Source organism: Leucopleurus acutus, assembly GCF_964270905.1.
Source record: "Leucopleurus acutus genome assembly, chromosome: 12".
NCBI lineage: Eukaryota > Metazoa > Chordata > Mammalia > Artiodactyla > Delphinidae > Leucopleurus > Leucopleurus acutus.
In genome coordinates, this window is record NC_139154.1 from 58,214,759 (window position 1) to 58,232,622 (window position 17,864).

Consider the following 17,864-nt stretch of genomic DNA (forward strand, 5'->3'; position numbering starts at 1 on the left):
GCACTTAATGCAGGCTCAATAAATACATGAATGAATGTCAGGACTGAATGACTGACCAAATGCACAAAGAAGGAAGCACATATTGACCAATCCATCAGCTATAGCATGCATTACATCTGATATTCCTGCTAAGTACAGCACCCAGCTCAGCATGGTGCCTCTTATTAGACGATGTCCATCTAATAGGATGACTCTTCCAGTGATGAACATGTGCTCTCCTAGCATTTTTCGTGTCACAGACCCTGGAGACCAGGAAGGCAGTTCCTCTTCTCTAACTTAGGCCTTCCCTATGGCAATTACCATTACTAGCTCTAAGGAACTTAACTGGAAGCAGAATAAAATCCTTTCAGCCATGTCTTCATTTGACGTGTGTGGGTATTCATCTGTAAAATCTTTGCCTTACCTTTCTTCTGTCCTCTCATGGACTTCATCAACAATGATATGGGTGATTCCTTGTAGGGCTGTGTCCCCCTCTAGCCTTCTTAGCAGCACTCCTGTGGTGCAGTATAACAGTCTGGTGGCTGAGGACTTACACGTAAAAAGGCATAGAAAGCTTTAATGAACTTTCTGAAAAAAGGAAACACTTTCCTGGCAAAGCCATTTTTAATGGATAGGGATAAAGAATACTGAAAACACCAGCAGTTCTATTTTAATATAAACCAAGAAACTAAATGCATAGTTTCTTGCTGGCAACAACAAAAGCTTTTCTACTTTACATCAAACTTTTAAGACTCATAGAAAGCATTCAAAAATTATTATAAAACATAAAAATAACAGTGAGTGATGAAATCAATTCTGAATTTGTTCATTCCATATTTGGTTAAATGGATTAAGTCCCAATTTAGGAACAAAGCAGCACCTACTAGATCACTTCTGCCAATAAAGAATAGAAGGTCTTTACAGAGGAAATTAAGTACACCCCAAAAAGAGTTTAAACCGAAATATTTCTAAAAGGACTTCAGCCCTATTGAAGTATATATTCCAACTTGCCCAGAATCTTCAGACCCCAAGGGCTCTTTATACTTGAAAATTGTAAATTTCTGTCATCAGGAAATAAGAAAAGCATACAAACCTTGACACTTTCTAACCGGATCTGGTATCCCACAGTCAGACCCACTCTCTCTGCTCTTTCTTTAGCAACGCGTTCGGCAACAGAGATCGCAGAGATTCGTCGGGGTTGGGTACAGATGATGTTAGCCACCTTCTCAGGTGGTCCGTTCAGAGAATCATCCAGAATAAACTGTGGAATCTGTGTGGTTTTCCCACATCTGTATGTCAAAACAAATAAGTCCTAAAATAAGAGTTTTCAAGTGCTCTAGTTAACTAAAGAAGCAATCATATCCAATGAGGAAAGTAAGAAGCTAATTAGAATAAAAGTTGTTCAGCTTCATCTATCTTCTAAACCTACCTACTGACTTATTACCTATAGCTGATAACTCCTAGGAATTTGCACTTAGGTTAACAGGGCAATCAAGTAATAGTTCACTATTTGTAAAACTGGGACTACTGAATAAACATTAGGTTAAGCTCTATAAATGCCTTCAGGAATGTGAACTCTACATGTGAATCCTAAAGAAACAGGAATATTATCTTATGATTATTAAAATACTTTATATTTTTCCCATTGGTGTGGTATTGCTTTGGCTATACCAAAGTACTGACCGAGGTTTAAAAGATAAGAAACTGGAAGATACAAAGTTACTACTATATCTGTGAGTCTGGGCACAAATGTAATTCTTAAATTGAAGACCCTTGAATACAGAACTAGATTAAGCCTGCAACTTGTCCCTGCCAAATAGGTTTGGATAACATATGGAGAGTGTGGAACAGGAAAAATAATGTACCCTAAGTTGTTCTTAAACAAAAGCTTTAAGGAAATAAGAATAAATTTAGAAAATTCATTTCTGAAGTTTCAAGCTAAATGTTCTGGAACTGTCCTTAACATTTTTAAATGGGCCTTGTTAAAAGCCTTCAGCCAGGCCTTTTGCCTTAAAATTGTCTTAAGGCAGAGGTATACAATATCTATAAATTCCCAAATTTCTGGGCTTCCCTGGTGGCGCAGTGGTTAAGAATCCGCCTGCCAATGCAGGGGACATGGGTTCGTGCCCCAGTCCGGGAAGATCCCACATGCCGCAGAGTGGCTAGGCCCGTGAGCCACAACTACTGAGCCTGCATGTCTGGAGCCTGTGCTCCGCAACGGGAGAGGCCACGACAGTGAGAGGCCCGCGCACCGCGATGAAGAGTGGCCCCCGCTCACTGCAGCTGGAGAAAGCCCTCGCACAGAAACAAAGACCCAACACTGCCACAAATAAATATAAAATAAATAAATAAATTTTTTTTAAAAATCCTAAATTTCTGAGTTTTGTTTGTTTTTTTGTAATTTGGCTCTATAGGCTACAGTTGCCACATTATTTGCCTCTGTGAAATATTATTCAATAGTTAACAGGAAAAAGCACAAATAACACCAGCAACTGTTTTTCTTTTTAAAGTAGAACTGGTGGTGGTAACCAGGGCACACGCCGTATCTATAGATGGAAGCTGAATGAGAAATAAATCACATTCTTACCCAGTCATACCACTCACAACAAGCACTCGGTGCTTGCTCAACAGTTTAAGAATGTTTTCTCTTTCTTCCCAAGCAGGGAGTAATTGTCTTTCTTGCAGAATTGACTGGAACTGTCTGGAGGCCTAATAAAAGATAAGACATCAGTTTGGTTACTTTCAATCACCTTTCACAAAGCTCTGAATGTGGAATCCCATAGTTAGACCTCCCCTTTCTGCTCTTTCTTCACCAATTTGTTTAGAGACAGAAAGTGCAGATGTGTTGGGGGTTGGATGCTGGTGACTTTAGTCAGAAGGCTGTTCCGAGAATCAGCCAGAATAAGCTGTGGGATCTGTGTGGCTTTCCTACATCTGAATGAACTGAAGGATCTTATAAGAGAAATAACCCCTCTTAGCACCTATCCAGCTCTTTCTGTAAGTCTCTATACTAGCACTGTTCAACAGAACTTTCCGTGCTGATGGAAATGTTCTGTTTGCGCGGTCCAACATAGCAACCTCTGGCTACATGTGATTGTTGAGCACTTGAACTGTGATCAGTGCTGTCGAGGACCTGAATGTTTTATTTTATTTAATTTTAATAAATTTAACTTTAAATAGCTACACATGGCTAGGGGCTACCATACAAGACAGCATAGTTCTACACAGTATCAGATTTTTACCAAAATCACTAACGGTAACACAACTCACTAAACGGTTCTTTTTTTTTTAACATCTTAAATATATACAATTTTTATCTGTCGAGAATAAATAAATAAAAATAAACTGGTATGGATTTATAGATTCCTTTTTTTTAATTCCTGGCTTATAATCCAATACTGTAATCCAATACCTACGATATAATCCAATTTATTTTGTTGCTCTCATTATTTCATTTTGGCTATTGGGAGCTTTTCCAGGTTGATTCCTGAGTCCTTCTGATATGCCCTCATCTTTTTTGTTTTGTTTTGTTTCTGAATACTCCCTCATTTAAAGGGTTCTTTTTGGCCAATCACCACATCTATGTAACTCAGTTTGACATCTAATGGCCAATGCTATAAACATTGTACTGTAGGTTAAAACTGTGGATGTATTTTTGACTAATGTAAGAAATTTATACTAACATTTATATTAACATACACATTTTCTGCATGTAATTTTATCACCTCTAAACACACTGTTCAAACTGAATGTGTAATTTTTTATTTCCACCATCTTATTATTTATGGTGTGATTTTCTAGTCAATTTCACATTCTATGGGTGTTGCGGTATATATGTACTAGTGTTATATATACTCTGTCAAAAATCAGAATCACAGAACTTTAGAATCGGAAGGGCCTTAGATAGCATCTAATCTAATCCCCAAACTGGTTAAGCAACTCGTCTTTATCCTCCATCCAACTCTGCCCTAATACTTCACTTATGAGTTCTTTTAAAATAATCTTATTTTTACCCCTGAATGGGGTAAAAACAACATGGACTTTGAAAACAGAGAGAATTAGCTTGAAACCCTGTGTTGCCACTTACCAGCTATGTGACCTTGGGCAAATTATTTATCCTGTGAGCCTCTGAAATGGGGTAAGAGTCCCTCCTTCTCCTTCTCCTTTTCTATACTGTTATTTCTAATGTAAATCACAGTACTACTTTTCCTTTCACTTATCAGATTTCTATCATAGTAACAAAGCCACATGATTCTCAGAATATTTGGTATATATGTGTTTCATTTTCATCAGCCATTGGATTTTCCAAAACTATCTGGAACATGCACCCAAGTTTGCTATGGCATGCAGAAACTTTGCCCAATCAGAGTAAAAGAGAGCTGAGAGTATACCATGGAGAGTAGCCAAAGCTTCCTAATTCCCAATCCCTTCATCCATACATTAGGGAGGCAATGCTAGCCATTCTCTCAGAATACCCTACCTGTTTTATTCGGAACTGCTTGCAGATTTTGACATTCTCAGCATGTACTGATTTTGCCTGCCAGTCATATCTTTTGGAAATCTTTTTCTTAAGGTTGACATAGCTTTCATTCTCCACCATAACTGGTGCAGGACCTTCATCCTCATCTGTCTCCTCCTCAGGCTCTGATTCCTTTTCAACTTGAAGGGGATAAAAGGAAACGTTTTCGATATGGAGCCCTTTCTTTAGCAGGGAAAAGTCACTATCTAACAAAGTAACAACAACAAAAAAATCATAAAATGGAGAAAAAGTTAAAGCTTGAATAAAACAAGTTCATTCATTTCCACACTACTACTTCTACTGCTAAAGAACTTAAAATGCATCTCCAAATAAACTTTAATCAAGTGTCAGCAGCTCTGGTTAAATCAAATTAAAAACAAAGAAAAGGGCTTCCCCGGTGGCACAGTGGTTGAGAGTCCGCCTGCCGATGCAGGGGACACGGGTTTGTGCCCCGGTCCGGGAAGATCCCACATGCCGCGGAGCGGCTGGGCCCGTGAGCCATGGCCGCTGAGCCTGCGCGTCCGGAGCCTGTGCTCCGCGACGGGAGAGGCCACAACAGTAAGAGGCCCACGTACCGCAAAAAAAAACCAAAAAACAAAAAACAAAAAAGAAAATCATGCCCTGCCTTGTTAATCCAGTAGACTCTGTACATTCAGAAATTAACTGAAAGTTTCAAATATTTGCAAGTGTACCTACAATTCCATGACACAAAATAACCCAAATGTCTATCATATGATGAATCAATAAATGAAATGTGGTATGTCCATATAATGGAATAGTATTCAGTAATAAAAAGGAATGAAGTACTGATACATGCTACAACATGGATGAACCTTGAAAACATTATGCTAAGTGAAAGAAGCCAATCACAAAAAGCCGCATATTTACTATATGATTCCATTTCCATGAAATGTCCAGAATAGGCAAATCCACAGAGACAGAATATAGACTCATGGTTGTCAGGGGTTGGGGGAAGGGAGAAATGAGGAGTGACTTGCTAACAGGTACAGAGTTTCTTTTTGGGGTGATGAAAACGTTCCAGAGTTAGACAGTGGTCATGGCTGCACAACTCTGTTAATATACTAAAAACCACTGAATTGTACACTTCAAAAGAGTAAATTTTATGGTGTGTAAATTATATCTTAATAAAGCTGTTATCTTAAAAAAAAAGTTCACCGACACACAGTTTGTCATTTCTTGAGGAATACATCTGAGTGCTAGAACTCGCGGCAGGTTGGGAGCGAGTCAAGGGGCCAGTGAGGGAACCTAGCCAGCTGTCCGGCATCCGCATCTCGGTGCAGTTTCACTGTTCTCTACCTGTTGACATTTACCTAGGAACTCCTGGGAAATAATAAAACTTGCTGCTCTGAAAGAGAGGTGGCAAAAAATAAGAGAGATCCTACGGTGAACTTTGAAAGGGGGGTTACTTGTGATGTAAGACTCTGCATGGCACACTCGGATCTGGAGGAAGCCAGAGGCTCGTACAAACATTTCTCTACTTGAGGATTTAGGGACCCATAAAGAGAGACATCCCCTAATGACTTTTGGGGGTCTAGCATACTAAAAGCAGGAGGGTATGGATGGTGGTATAGAAAGAGAAGTATCTCTAAAAACTCATTTTAAAGTAATCCTATATACAATAACAGAAGTAATCACAGGAAACCAAATGGATTACACGAAACAGACTTTTCTGGAAGGATGCTTTAAGGTTCTTCCAGCCCTCGACTGCTAGAATAAATTTATACATCACTACAAACTTTCAATTCAGGGAGCCAGAACACAGTGACAGAATCAGGCCTTACAAGTAAAGTCAGGTCATAGCTCAGGGGAGATCCTACACCAGCCCTCAGAGCCTCTGATTGCTGTAATCCATCATTCCAAATCCCGCCTCCACAACACCTCATCAATGACTTACATACCTTCTGGAATTTGATTTGAAAGAAACGCATTACTTGGAATCACTGGTTTACGACAGACAGGATTATTTATTCTGGTCCCAGAGGATACTGGCAGAAAGTTCACAGGAGGGACACTGTACTTGTGATGGGTATATGTTAGTAACTTGGTTATTTCTGATTCTTCCTCTAAAAGGGTTATCAAAGAATATACAACAGGTTCTGAAGTTTCTGCAAATGTCAAGGCCTTGCCATAAAGGAACTCAGAAATATGTAAACGACAAGCCAGAGGTAGATTCTCATTGGTGGAATAAAATGCCACAAGGGGAGCTTGGTAGGGGTATTTGTGGTCTTTAGAAAATCGAATTTCAAGTTCGTATAAAAAAGATGCATCTTCGTCAGCATTTAGATGAGAATCATCTACACTTCTTTCTGCTCTTCCGACAATTTGATTTGGGGACACTTCATGTTTGAATTTGCACTTTGATCCAAATTTGCAACTTCCTTTGAGGTAAAATTTACAGATTTCAAGTGACGTCTCCTGTATATTTTTGGTACTTTCCTTTTGCTTGGATTTGCGGAATTTACTCGTCAAATACCCCAGTTCTAATCCAATGGTCCAGACTCTGTTCTGAATTCTTTCTATAAATTTTTCTCCACAGATTGACTTGAGAGCAAAGGCCTCTTCCTGTCGCTGCTCCACACACTCATCCAAGCTTATACGCGCAACGGCCTCAGAGACCTTCATCCTCTCTCCAAATGTCTCTGAAAAACACTGGGTGAGCAGATGTTCCAGTGATGCCCCCATGTCTCCATTGCAAATTCTCAGGGCTACCTGACAGTGCTCGGTGTTGAAACCATACCTGCCAAGTGAGAAGCATGACAAAGACGACTGAGTAATATCAAACCTCAAAAGAGAAATTCATTTAAATACATATATGGGAAGGCATAACTATACACAGGCAGGGTTTGTGTCTTGAAAAAGTCTACCTGATAATACTAACGCCTCCTTCATCTCCCTATCCTAAAAGAGAGGATACGGGGCGTATCAGGTACCACTGGAACGCACACAACACGAAAGTATTCGAGGAGTGGTAGGTGCGTTTATAATACACTTTCAGTTTCCTTCAATTTTCCCATAAATGATGAAAGCAAACCTGGAAAGTTTTTGCACTGCAAATGTTGAGACTGTAACTTCCGGATGATGAGGCTCCACCAGGCCTGAACCAGCACATTCCAAAGGATCTGAGTCGGGAACAAGGGAAGCTTCTCGTCCAGCTGACCAGTACTGCTCATCATCATAGTCAGGCTCATCATCTTCTTCCTCCCCAGAAACACCTCTTCTGGCAAAAGTAACATTTTCATATATTAACTTCTACTTACCGCAAAGAAAAATTTAGTAAGAGTCTAAGAATTTAATTCAAGGAACCAAAGGACAGAGAATCCTGACCACTATTCAGTCACTGATTTATTTTTATTGACCTATTAATTTATATCTCGGCAAGGAACAGAATTTATTACCTGCCAGGTACTATGTTAAATGTTTTATATGTACTATCTCTTTGAATATCTTCCCAATAACCCAGCCAGATTGGAATCTCTATTTTTTTTTTCAGATGATCAACTAAAATTTAAGAGAAGATTAGTAACTGCCAAAGGTTATAAAGTAAAGAGCAACTAGAGATTTTAACCAAGGTAGTCTGACCCAGAGTCTGTGTTCTTAACTACAGAAGCCTTGGCTATCCTCTCTCTCTTCTCATTTATAAAAACCATCGCTATTTTTTTTTTGCTTTGCTGCATAACCACCTTTCCTAAATTTAAGACAGATATGCAATTTGTAGATAGGATGGAAATTGAGCTGTTCATGACTGACCGTTCATTAATTCTGGCAAATGGAAAGGATTAACCTCTCCAACTGAAATCACAAAGCAAAACAGCCAAAAGTCTAAAACAATCTTTCTCTTAGGCAGATGGTCATGAGAAGTGTAATCATAAGACTTCATCTGATCAACTCAATATCTGCTCCTAGAACAATGCTTCTACTTGTTCACTACAAGGTTTTACTTGAAAGGTTATCAATAAAGCAACTACTGAATCCTTATTAGCACTGTCCTAGAAAAAGTAAAGATGAAAAGGCGATCTGTACCACTGCTCACAGATATTGCAAAACAAACTCACTCTAAAACTGCTGCTGAATAATTATTCTTGTATTTCTCTTGGCTCACTTTCAACTAGTTATACAGCCACTACAGGATCAGTACTGATACAGTATTCCAAAGACACACAGAACCCTCACACTGCCAGTGCATCTTCCTCAATACAGTAATTTACTGAAATAAGATAATTTACTCAGATCCAGCATCTGCATCTTGTTCTTGCAGGTCTCGGAGAAGAGCTTTCACTTTTTCTTGATTCTCAGAAGTCATATGTAGAGTCTGAAGGGGCGCTTTGGCTTCAGGCTTCCATTTGGGGTGTGCGTCCCCTTTTCTCACACTACTGTTACTAGGTCTGCAAAGGACACAAGAACAAAATTACACATTTATCCGTGAGCAGAACTTTTACACTCTCCTCAGGGTCCCCAAATACATATAACATGACTGGACTGTCAAATACCCTACAAAAGATGACAGTGAATGTGAAGAGATTCTTTATTTTCTACAGTATTTACCAGATTTCATTATGTTGAAACTGCTGGAGAAAAACCTGATTCGATGCTTCATCATTAAATCTGGCTTCACTAACTCAAGAGTCCTCTGGAGAAAGTAATGCTATGGTGACTCCTTCTGCACTAGTGGATGTTCAAAAGAAATGTGCTACATACAAAGAGTACATATTTCATTCTATTTGAGGTACTTGATCTGAAAACAACAGAGAGTCCTATCTTGTGAATATTAGGCATTATTATTATTTTTTTTTTTTTTGCGGTACGCAGGCCTCTCACTGCTGTGGCCTCTCCCTTTGCAGAGCGCAGGCTCCGGACGCACAGGCTCAGTGGCCATGGCTCACGGGCCCAGCCGCTCCGTGGCACGTGGGATCCTCCCGGACCGGGGCATGAACCCATGTCCCCTGCATCGGCAGGCGGACTCTCAACCACTGTGCCACCAGGGAAGCCCTAGCCCTATTTTTGAAATATTTACCTAAATTATTATTTCCTGATTACAAAAATCATAATAATACATGTTCACTGTAGAAAAGTAGAGAACCAAGAAGAAAACAGAAGTCATCTTAAATCACATCATTCTTTTTCACATACATTTTTTATAAAATTGTACAGCACATATAATCTTTTATAATTTGCTTTATTTCCTTATCAAAATAAAACTGTCATTTCCCCCAAATTAAATATTTTCTTACAACTTAACTTTTAAATGGTTACACATACAGAGGTACTAGAATTTATTTCACCCATCTTTCATTTTTGGAATTTAGAATTTTTTTAGGGATACTTTTTAATATTTAAAACAATAATCAGCTCTAAAGTTTAACTTTACTCACTAAATTTGTTTTTTTCACTTGGCATGTTTCATTATAAATTTTCACAAATCTAGGGAAATGGCAGAAACTTTCTCTGCATTGAAAATCCAACATATTATTGAGACTTTGAAAAGAACCACACACTTACACTCGCAAAACTGGGTACCAAAGGAGAAAATAGAATAGACTGGTTTTTAACCACTTAGTTGCAACCTCTGAAAAGAAACGTTAGCCCAAATTCATCATTACCCCTTTTGGTTTCAAAAAATTTTTAATCTACAGAAATTAACACCATTTACCAAGATTCACCAATTGTTAACAATTGCCATACTTAAATGCACACACACATTATGCCCTTCTCTTATTTCTCTCTCTCCACACACACAGATGCATATATATATGCTCCCTCATATATGTACATGCATGCTTTGCTGAACCATCTGAATGTAAGTTGCAGGCATCACATTCACTCTTAAATACTTCAGCATGTTATTTCCTAAGAACAGAGACATACTTTTATATAACCACAGTACTCTTATCACTCACAAGATATTTTATATTGATATCATCTAATATATAATCCATATTCAAAGTTCCTAACTGCCTCAATCATGTCTTCTACAGATTTTCTTAATGAGTATCTAGTTTAAAATGACATTTAGTTAGCTGTTTTTCAAACTCCTTTAATTTAGAATAGTTCCCCCACCTATTTCCTGGCAGTGACTTTTTTGAAGCACTTAGGCTAGCTGTCTTGTAGAATTCTCACTATTTGGACTTGTCTGATTGTTTCCTCATGATTAGAAAAAAAAAAGGGGGGGGGTGGGTGGGTGGGTAGGGGGAGAACTTCCATATGCTCCTATCTCATCTACCTCTTACTTGTAAACCCCTATACTTTGCCTTCCTTCCAGTTCCTAAGGATGAACCATCCTCGATCCTAAAGTCAGTCCCTCTGTATACTGTATACACAATCTCTTTAACCTCCTCAAGGAAATCATTCCAGCACTTATCCCTCCCTCTGCATCATCAGATCATCAGTTCTTCATTCTCCTTTGGATCATTTCCATCAGCTTACAGACACGCTATCTAACATCTACCATCTTAAAAAAAAAAATCTTCCCTTTGACTGCATATCCCTCTCAAGCTATTATCCTATCTCTCCTCCCTCCCCTGCCCTTTAGAGAAAAACTCCCTCCAAAGGTTATCTAAATCATTGTCTTGGTCACCACTTTCTTTCCTCTTCTCTCTGAAACACACTCCAATAGGGTTTTCTCCACACTAAGTATACTAAACCAAACAGCTCTCGTCAAGGTTGCCCATGCTATCCACATTGTCAAATCCAGTGGACAATTGTCAGAACACATTTTTCTTTTTTCTTTATATTGGCTGTGCCATGCAGCTTGTGGCATCTTAGTTCCCGACCAGGGATTGAACCTGGGGCCACAGCAGTGAAAGTCCTAACCACTGGACCACCAGGGAACTCCCGGAACACATTTTTCTTGACCTATTAGAAGCATTTTTTATACAACTTGCGTATTCCCTTTAAGTATCCAATCCAATCTGATTGGATACTTCCCTTGAAAACACCTTCATTCCTTGACTTCCAGAAATAAGCTTAGTCTTCCTCCTACTTCACTGGCAACTCCTCAATCTACTTTGTCACATTTTCCTAATCTCTCTCAGTTCTAAAGCCTAGAGTGCCCCAGGGCTCAAAGTTCAGACCTCTTCTCTATATCCTATCTCATCCAGTCCCATGGCCTTAAAGCACATTTACTCCTAGAGGACTCATACATTTACTTCTCTAGCCTAGATCTTATTCTTGAACTCCAGACTTATATATTAAATTGCCTATGAAACTGCCACTTGGAGTGTACCTTCTAACTGGTCTTCCTGCTTCCAACCCATGTCCCCCTGTAGTCTATTCTCCACAGAGCACACTGAGGCAGGGCCACTGAATATGGGTGCACAGACTATACACTATGCAAAGGGTCCTAAAGTAGGGAAGGAGGGGACAGCAAAAGCTAAAATCCAGTCTATGCTCTGCTTGCCAAGACATCCATCCTGGAGCTATAACTGCCCAAAGAAAGGGGCACCATTTTCTAATTCACATGAAGGGATATACTGAATAGCAGTAACTCTGGCTAGAGTGACTGATGTCACACACACTTGCCTCAAACCCTTCAATGGCTTCCCATTTTACTCAAAGCAAAGCCGAAGTCCTTATAATGGCCTTTTTGGCCATGGCACGTGACTTGGCTCAGTCCAGTTCAAGATGCTGACAAACCTCACAGCTGGTGCTTGAAAGACAGAATTGTGGCACTTGAAAGAAGCACTTCAGGTAGATAAGGTGTATTTGAACATGTGATGACTGATATATACAGAACAGATGTTTTTGCTTTCCTTGACCTTTCCTGGTGGTAGCAGGGGTGAACTTTTGAGGTGCCAAATACCTGTGAGAACGTATGTCTGCCCCATTGAGAATGTCTGTAGAATTCAATTCAATTATTTAAAATAGTTTTTCTACTGACCAGCCCCAGCCTGAAGCTTGACACAATAACTAGACTAGCTATTCTACAACTATCCTAAGACAACTTTCTCAACTGTGCTTTAATTTTCAAAGGTTATTTTAAAATCCCATTCTTTGAACTATTCTAAAGATTATATATTCCAAAGTATCCTTTTAAAAACTTGGTTTTATGTGCTTACGATTTTTTCTATAATAAATAATTTTAATGTTTATATCTGACCCCTTTGACAGAAAACAGATCAATGGATTCCTAAGGATCAGGGAGGAGTGTGTTGCAAAGGGCATGTGGGAGTTTTGAAGAGCTGTTTATGGCGATGATTGCATTTGTCAAATTTTAGGTTGAGTTTTACTGAACGTAAATTACACTTCAATGAACATGACTTTTAAAACTTAAAGAAAAACAAAAACAAACAAAATCCTTATAATGGCCTACAACATCCTATACAGTACAGTCTCTTGAATCTAACTGCCTATTTGGTTGATCTGGTTGGAAAATAGATAATTCATCAACTAGACAGATGGAGTATAGCCAGATCTCATTTGGAGACCTTCAAACTACAATGCCTAAGAAATACTTAAAATAATTTTCATCACCTTCACCATTTCCAATATTTACTTTCCTAGTAATACTGATTACAATAACAATATTATACTCAATTCACAGTGTCACGTGAAAGTTAAAGTTAACTTCAGATTTCAAAGCACCACCCCCATCCCTGGCCTAACAAAAGGTGTTATTTGCCATCATGCCTTTAGAAAAGGTTACAAAGAAGGGGCTTTCAAACAAGAGGAAGATAACTTGGCCAGAATTACTTGACATTTTCCCCCTTTGTCTTAGTCATCTGTTAGATCAGGAATTGATACTGTTTTCACATTTGAATATTCAAAGAGTATAATGACCTGGATGAATGCCTTGATTCACTGAAGATACAAAAGTCATCGCCATCATCCCAAATTCTACTTGAGGCCTTTCTATTGCCACCAATGCCACCGCCACCGCTGCCACCCCCATGAGATTTACTAGCATGACTTCTGCCTCCTCTTCCTCCTCTGGAAGACCCCTTTCCACCTCCTTTCCCTGGCTTGCCTTTTCTTCTTACTGAAGAACTCATTTTCACCTGCAAGAGAAAAAAGTAATACAGACATTATAAAAATCAGACAAGTATAATAATCCTTTGTTTGTCAAGTTATGGAAATAGCCTATTTTAAAGAAAAAAAGGAAAATGCATACTTTAAAAGGGCCAGTTTAGGACAAGCATGGATAAACTGCTTCACAAAAGATTTACAAGCATATCCCCCTCAGGATTAATATTTAGTGAGCATCTCTGACACAGATTTCTTAACCAGGATGTGCATCAGAAACACATGGAGAAGTTTCAAATCATACATAGGGTGTGTAGGGTCCAATGCTACGTTCTGATCTGGTTAGGTCTTGCATAGGGTTTAAAAAACTCTAGTTGAAAAAAAAAAAAAAAAAAAACTCTAGTTGAGAAGAGATGTTTTCATGTATTTAATACATAATTTGATAAGTAAAATTTATATTTACATATACACTTGCAGAAACACAGCCCTAGCTCAGGGACTTTGCCCGCCGGAAGTAAAACTGTAGAGTTTTGCATGCGATCAAAGTTAAGATGTTATCAGCTTAAAATAGAATGTTACAACTAAAAGATGTTTTATGTCAGTCTCATGGTAAAAAGCAAAAATACAAAACAAAACAAAACAAATTACACAGCAAAAATCTATAGTAGATACATAAAAGATAATGAGGAAGGAATCAAAGCATACCACTACAGAAAATCATCAAATCACAAAGGAAGACAGCAAGAGAGAAAGAAACAAAGGATCTGTAAAACACCCAGGAAACAACAATCAAAATGGCAATAGTAAGCCCTTACCTATCAATAATTACTTCAAATGTAAATGGACTAAATTCTCCTATCAAAATACACAGAGTAGCCGAATGGATAAAAAAACAACACTCGTGACTTCCCTGGTGGCGTAGTGGTTAAGAATCCACCTGCCAATGCAGGGGACACAGGTTCGAGCCCTGGTCTGGGAAGATTCCATGTGCCGCGGAACAACTAAGCCCATGTGCCACAACTACTGAGTCTGTGCTCTAGAGCCCGCAAGCCACAACTACTGAGCCCATATGCTACAACTACTGAAGCCCTTGTGTCTAGAGCCTGTGCTACGCAACAAGAGAAGCCACTGCTATGAGAAGCCAACACACCACAATGAAGAGTAGACCCCGCTCACCGCAACTTGAGAAAGCCTGCATGCAGCAACAAAGACCCAATGCAGCCAAAAATAAATAAATAAAAATAAATTTTAAAAAGTTAAAAAAGACTCAACTACATGCTGCCTACAACAGAATCACTTCAGCTTTAAAGACACACATAGACTGAAACTGAAGGTATGTAAAAGACAGTAAATACACATGGAAACCAAAAGACAGCAGGGGGGCTTCCCTGGTGGCGCAGTGGTTGAGAGTCTGCCTGCCGATGCAGGGGACGCGGGTTCGTGCCCTGGTCCGGGAGGATCCCACATGCCATGGAGCAGCTGGGCCCGTGAGCCATGGCCACTGAGCCTGCACGTCCGGAGCCTGTGCTCCGCAGCAGGAGGGACCACAGCAGTGAGAGGCCCGCGTACCGCAAAAAAAAAAAAAAAGACAGCAGGGGTAGCTATACTTAGACAAAATAGCCTTTAAGTCAAATACTGTAACAAGAGACAAAGAAGATCATCATATAACGATAAAGGGGTCAATTCATCAAGGGAATCTAACAATTGTAAGTATTTATGCTCCCAACATCAGAGCACCTAAATATATAAAGCAAATATTAACATAATTGAAGAGAGAAATAGACGGCAACACAAAAATAATAAGGGACTTTAATACCACACTTTCAACAATGGTCAGATCATCCAGAAAGAAAAATCAGTAAAGAAATATTGGACTTGAACTATAATTTAAGCCAAATGGACCTAACAGACATACACAGAACATTCCATTCAAAGCAGGAGACTACATTTTCTTCTCAAATGCACATGGAATATTCTCCAGGATAGATCATATCTTAGGCTATAAAACAAGTCTTGACAAACTTAAGAAGACTGAAATCAGATCAAGCATCTTTTCTAACCACAATGGTATGAAACTAGAAATCAATAACAGAAGGAAAACTGGAAAACTCATAAATATGTGGACATTAAATAACATGATCCTGAACAACCAATGGGTCAAAGACAAAATCAAGAGGGAAATTTTAAAATATCTTTAAACAATTGAAAGTGGAAACACAACATACCAAAACTTATGGGATGCAGCAAAAGGAGTTTAAAGAGGACAGTTTAGAGCAATAAATGCCTACATTACGAAAAAGAAAAGATCTCAGAAAAACAATCTAAATTTACACCTCAAGGAACCAGAAAAAAGAAGAACAAACTAAGCCCAAACTAAGCCAAACTAACTACACCCAAACTAAGTCCAAAGTTAGTATTATGCATAATAGGAGCACCAGAAGGATAGTGGGGAGAGAGAGAGAGAAAAGAGCAGGAAAAATATTAAAAGAAATAACAGCAGAAGACTTCTCAAATTTATTGAAAGACAATAACCCACACAGCCAGGAAGCTCTAAGGAGTCCAAGTAGGATACACCCATAGATCCCTAAACAGACACAGTATGTAAAAATGCTGAAAGTTAAAGACAAGGAGAAATCTTGAAAGCATTTAGAGAAAAACAACTTGACACTTCCAGATATAAACACAGTAAGATTAACAGTTGACTTTCTGGCAGAAACGATGGAGGCCAGAAGGCAGTGACATAATACATTCAAAGGACTTAAAGAAAAGAACTGTCAACCAATAAACCTATATCCAGAAAAGCTATCTTTCAAGAATGAAGGTGAAATTAAAAGTTTCTCAGATAAAAGCAGAGAATTTGTCGACAGCAGACCTGATTTACAAAAATATACTAAAGGAAGCTCTTCAAGCTAAAGCAAGTGACCCTAGATGATAATTTGAATCCACACAAAAAACAAGGAGGACCAATTGTGTAATATGTACACCAATATGTACACCAATTGTGTAATTACAAAAAAAACCCAAAAAACAGAAACCCCCTCCCCTCAAAACCAACAAAACAGTGTAAATGTATATTTTTCTCCTTTCTGCACATAACCAAGTTAAAAAGCAATTGTATAAAATAGTGTGTACATAATGTAGTATTGGACCTGTGATGTACAGAAATGTAATATATTTGCCAATAACGAACAAAGCAGATCAGTGGGAGCATAGTTGTATTGGGTTAAGAAAATGATTACAGATGGTAAAGTAATAACTAAGTGTCCACTGACAGATGATCAGATAAAGAAGATGTGGTAATATATACACAATGGAATATTACTCAGCCATAAAAAAGAATGAAATAATGCCATTAGCAACAACATGGATGGACGTAGAGATTATCATACTAAGTGAAGTAAGTCAGACAGAGAAAGACAAGTATCATACGATATTGCTTTATAAGGAATCTAAAAATAATGATACAAATGAACTTATTTACAAAACAGAAATGGACTCACAGACATAAAAAATAAACTTATGGTTACCAAAGGGGGAAAGGGAGAGGGGTAAATTGGGAGTTTTGGATTAAAATATACACACTACTATACATAAAATAGATAAGCAATAAGGACCTATTGTATAACACAGGGAACTATACTCAGTATCTTATAATAACCTATAATGGAAAAGAATCTAAAAAAGAATATAAATACACACACACACACACACACACACTTATAACTAAATCACTTTGCTGTACACCTGAAACTAACACAACATTTTAAATCAACTACATTTCAATTAAAAATATAGAAAAGAATGTACAGTTGCATTTGTAATATTAATAGATGTAATATGTATAACAATAATACTGCAAAAAGGAGGGGAAAGGAATACAGCTGTATGAGAGTAACATTTCAATACACTACTAAAATTGAGCTAGTATAAATGTGAAGCTGATTCTGATATGTCAAGATGTACAAGATAAACCTTTGGGCAGTCACTAAAAAAAACAAAAACTCAAAAAAATATCGTGAAAAAAATCATTAAAGAAATTAAAATACTGAATTATAAAATGTTCATTTAATGATAATGCAAAAGAAAGCAGTAAAGTAGGAACAGAGAAACAAAATAGACATATAGACAACAAAAAGTAGAAGGGTAAATGTAAATTCCACTATACCAATAACATTAAATGTGAATGGATTGAACAATTCAATCAAAAGACAAATTATCAGACTGTATAAAAACAAGAATCAACTATATGCTATCACTTTAAATTCAAAGATACAAATAAATGAAAAGTAAAAGGATGGAAAAAGACAAATCATGCAAACAGCAACCACAAGAAAGTTGGAGTGACTATGCTAATATCAGACGAAATAGACTTTAAAGCAAAAAATGTTGT

At 38.1% G+C, this 17,864-nt stretch overlaps 1 protein-coding gene across 3 annotated transcripts in view; it reads right to left on the minus strand.

Annotated features, from left to right (window-relative positions):
* Nucleotides 1-17,864, minus strand: part of DHX57 (DExH-box helicase 57) — a 56,464-nt gene that overhangs the window by 32,739 nt on the left and 5,861 nt on the right. For 2 of the 3 annotated variants that reach the window (XM_082851858.1, XM_082851857.1), the window contains exons 2-9: nt 13,292-13,509; nt 8,743-8,901; nt 7,551-7,736; nt 6,418-7,256; nt 4,460-4,638; nt 2,567-2,688; nt 1,073-1,268; nt 404-528 (exon numbers count right to left, since the gene is read on the minus strand). In XM_082851858.1, the coding sequence (XP_082707984.1) occupies nt 404-528; nt 1,073-1,268; nt 2,567-2,688; nt 4,460-4,638; nt 6,418-7,256; nt 7,551-7,736; nt 8,743-8,901; nt 13,292-13,503 (2,018 nt within the window). In that variant the 5' untranslated portion in view covers nt 13,504-13,509. The remainder of the gene's footprint in view (nt 1-403; nt 529-1,072; nt 1,269-2,566; nt 2,689-4,459; nt 4,639-6,417; nt 7,257-7,550; nt 7,737-8,742; nt 8,902-13,291; nt 13,510-17,864) is intronic. The other variant, XM_082851859.1, reaches the window with a different exon arrangement.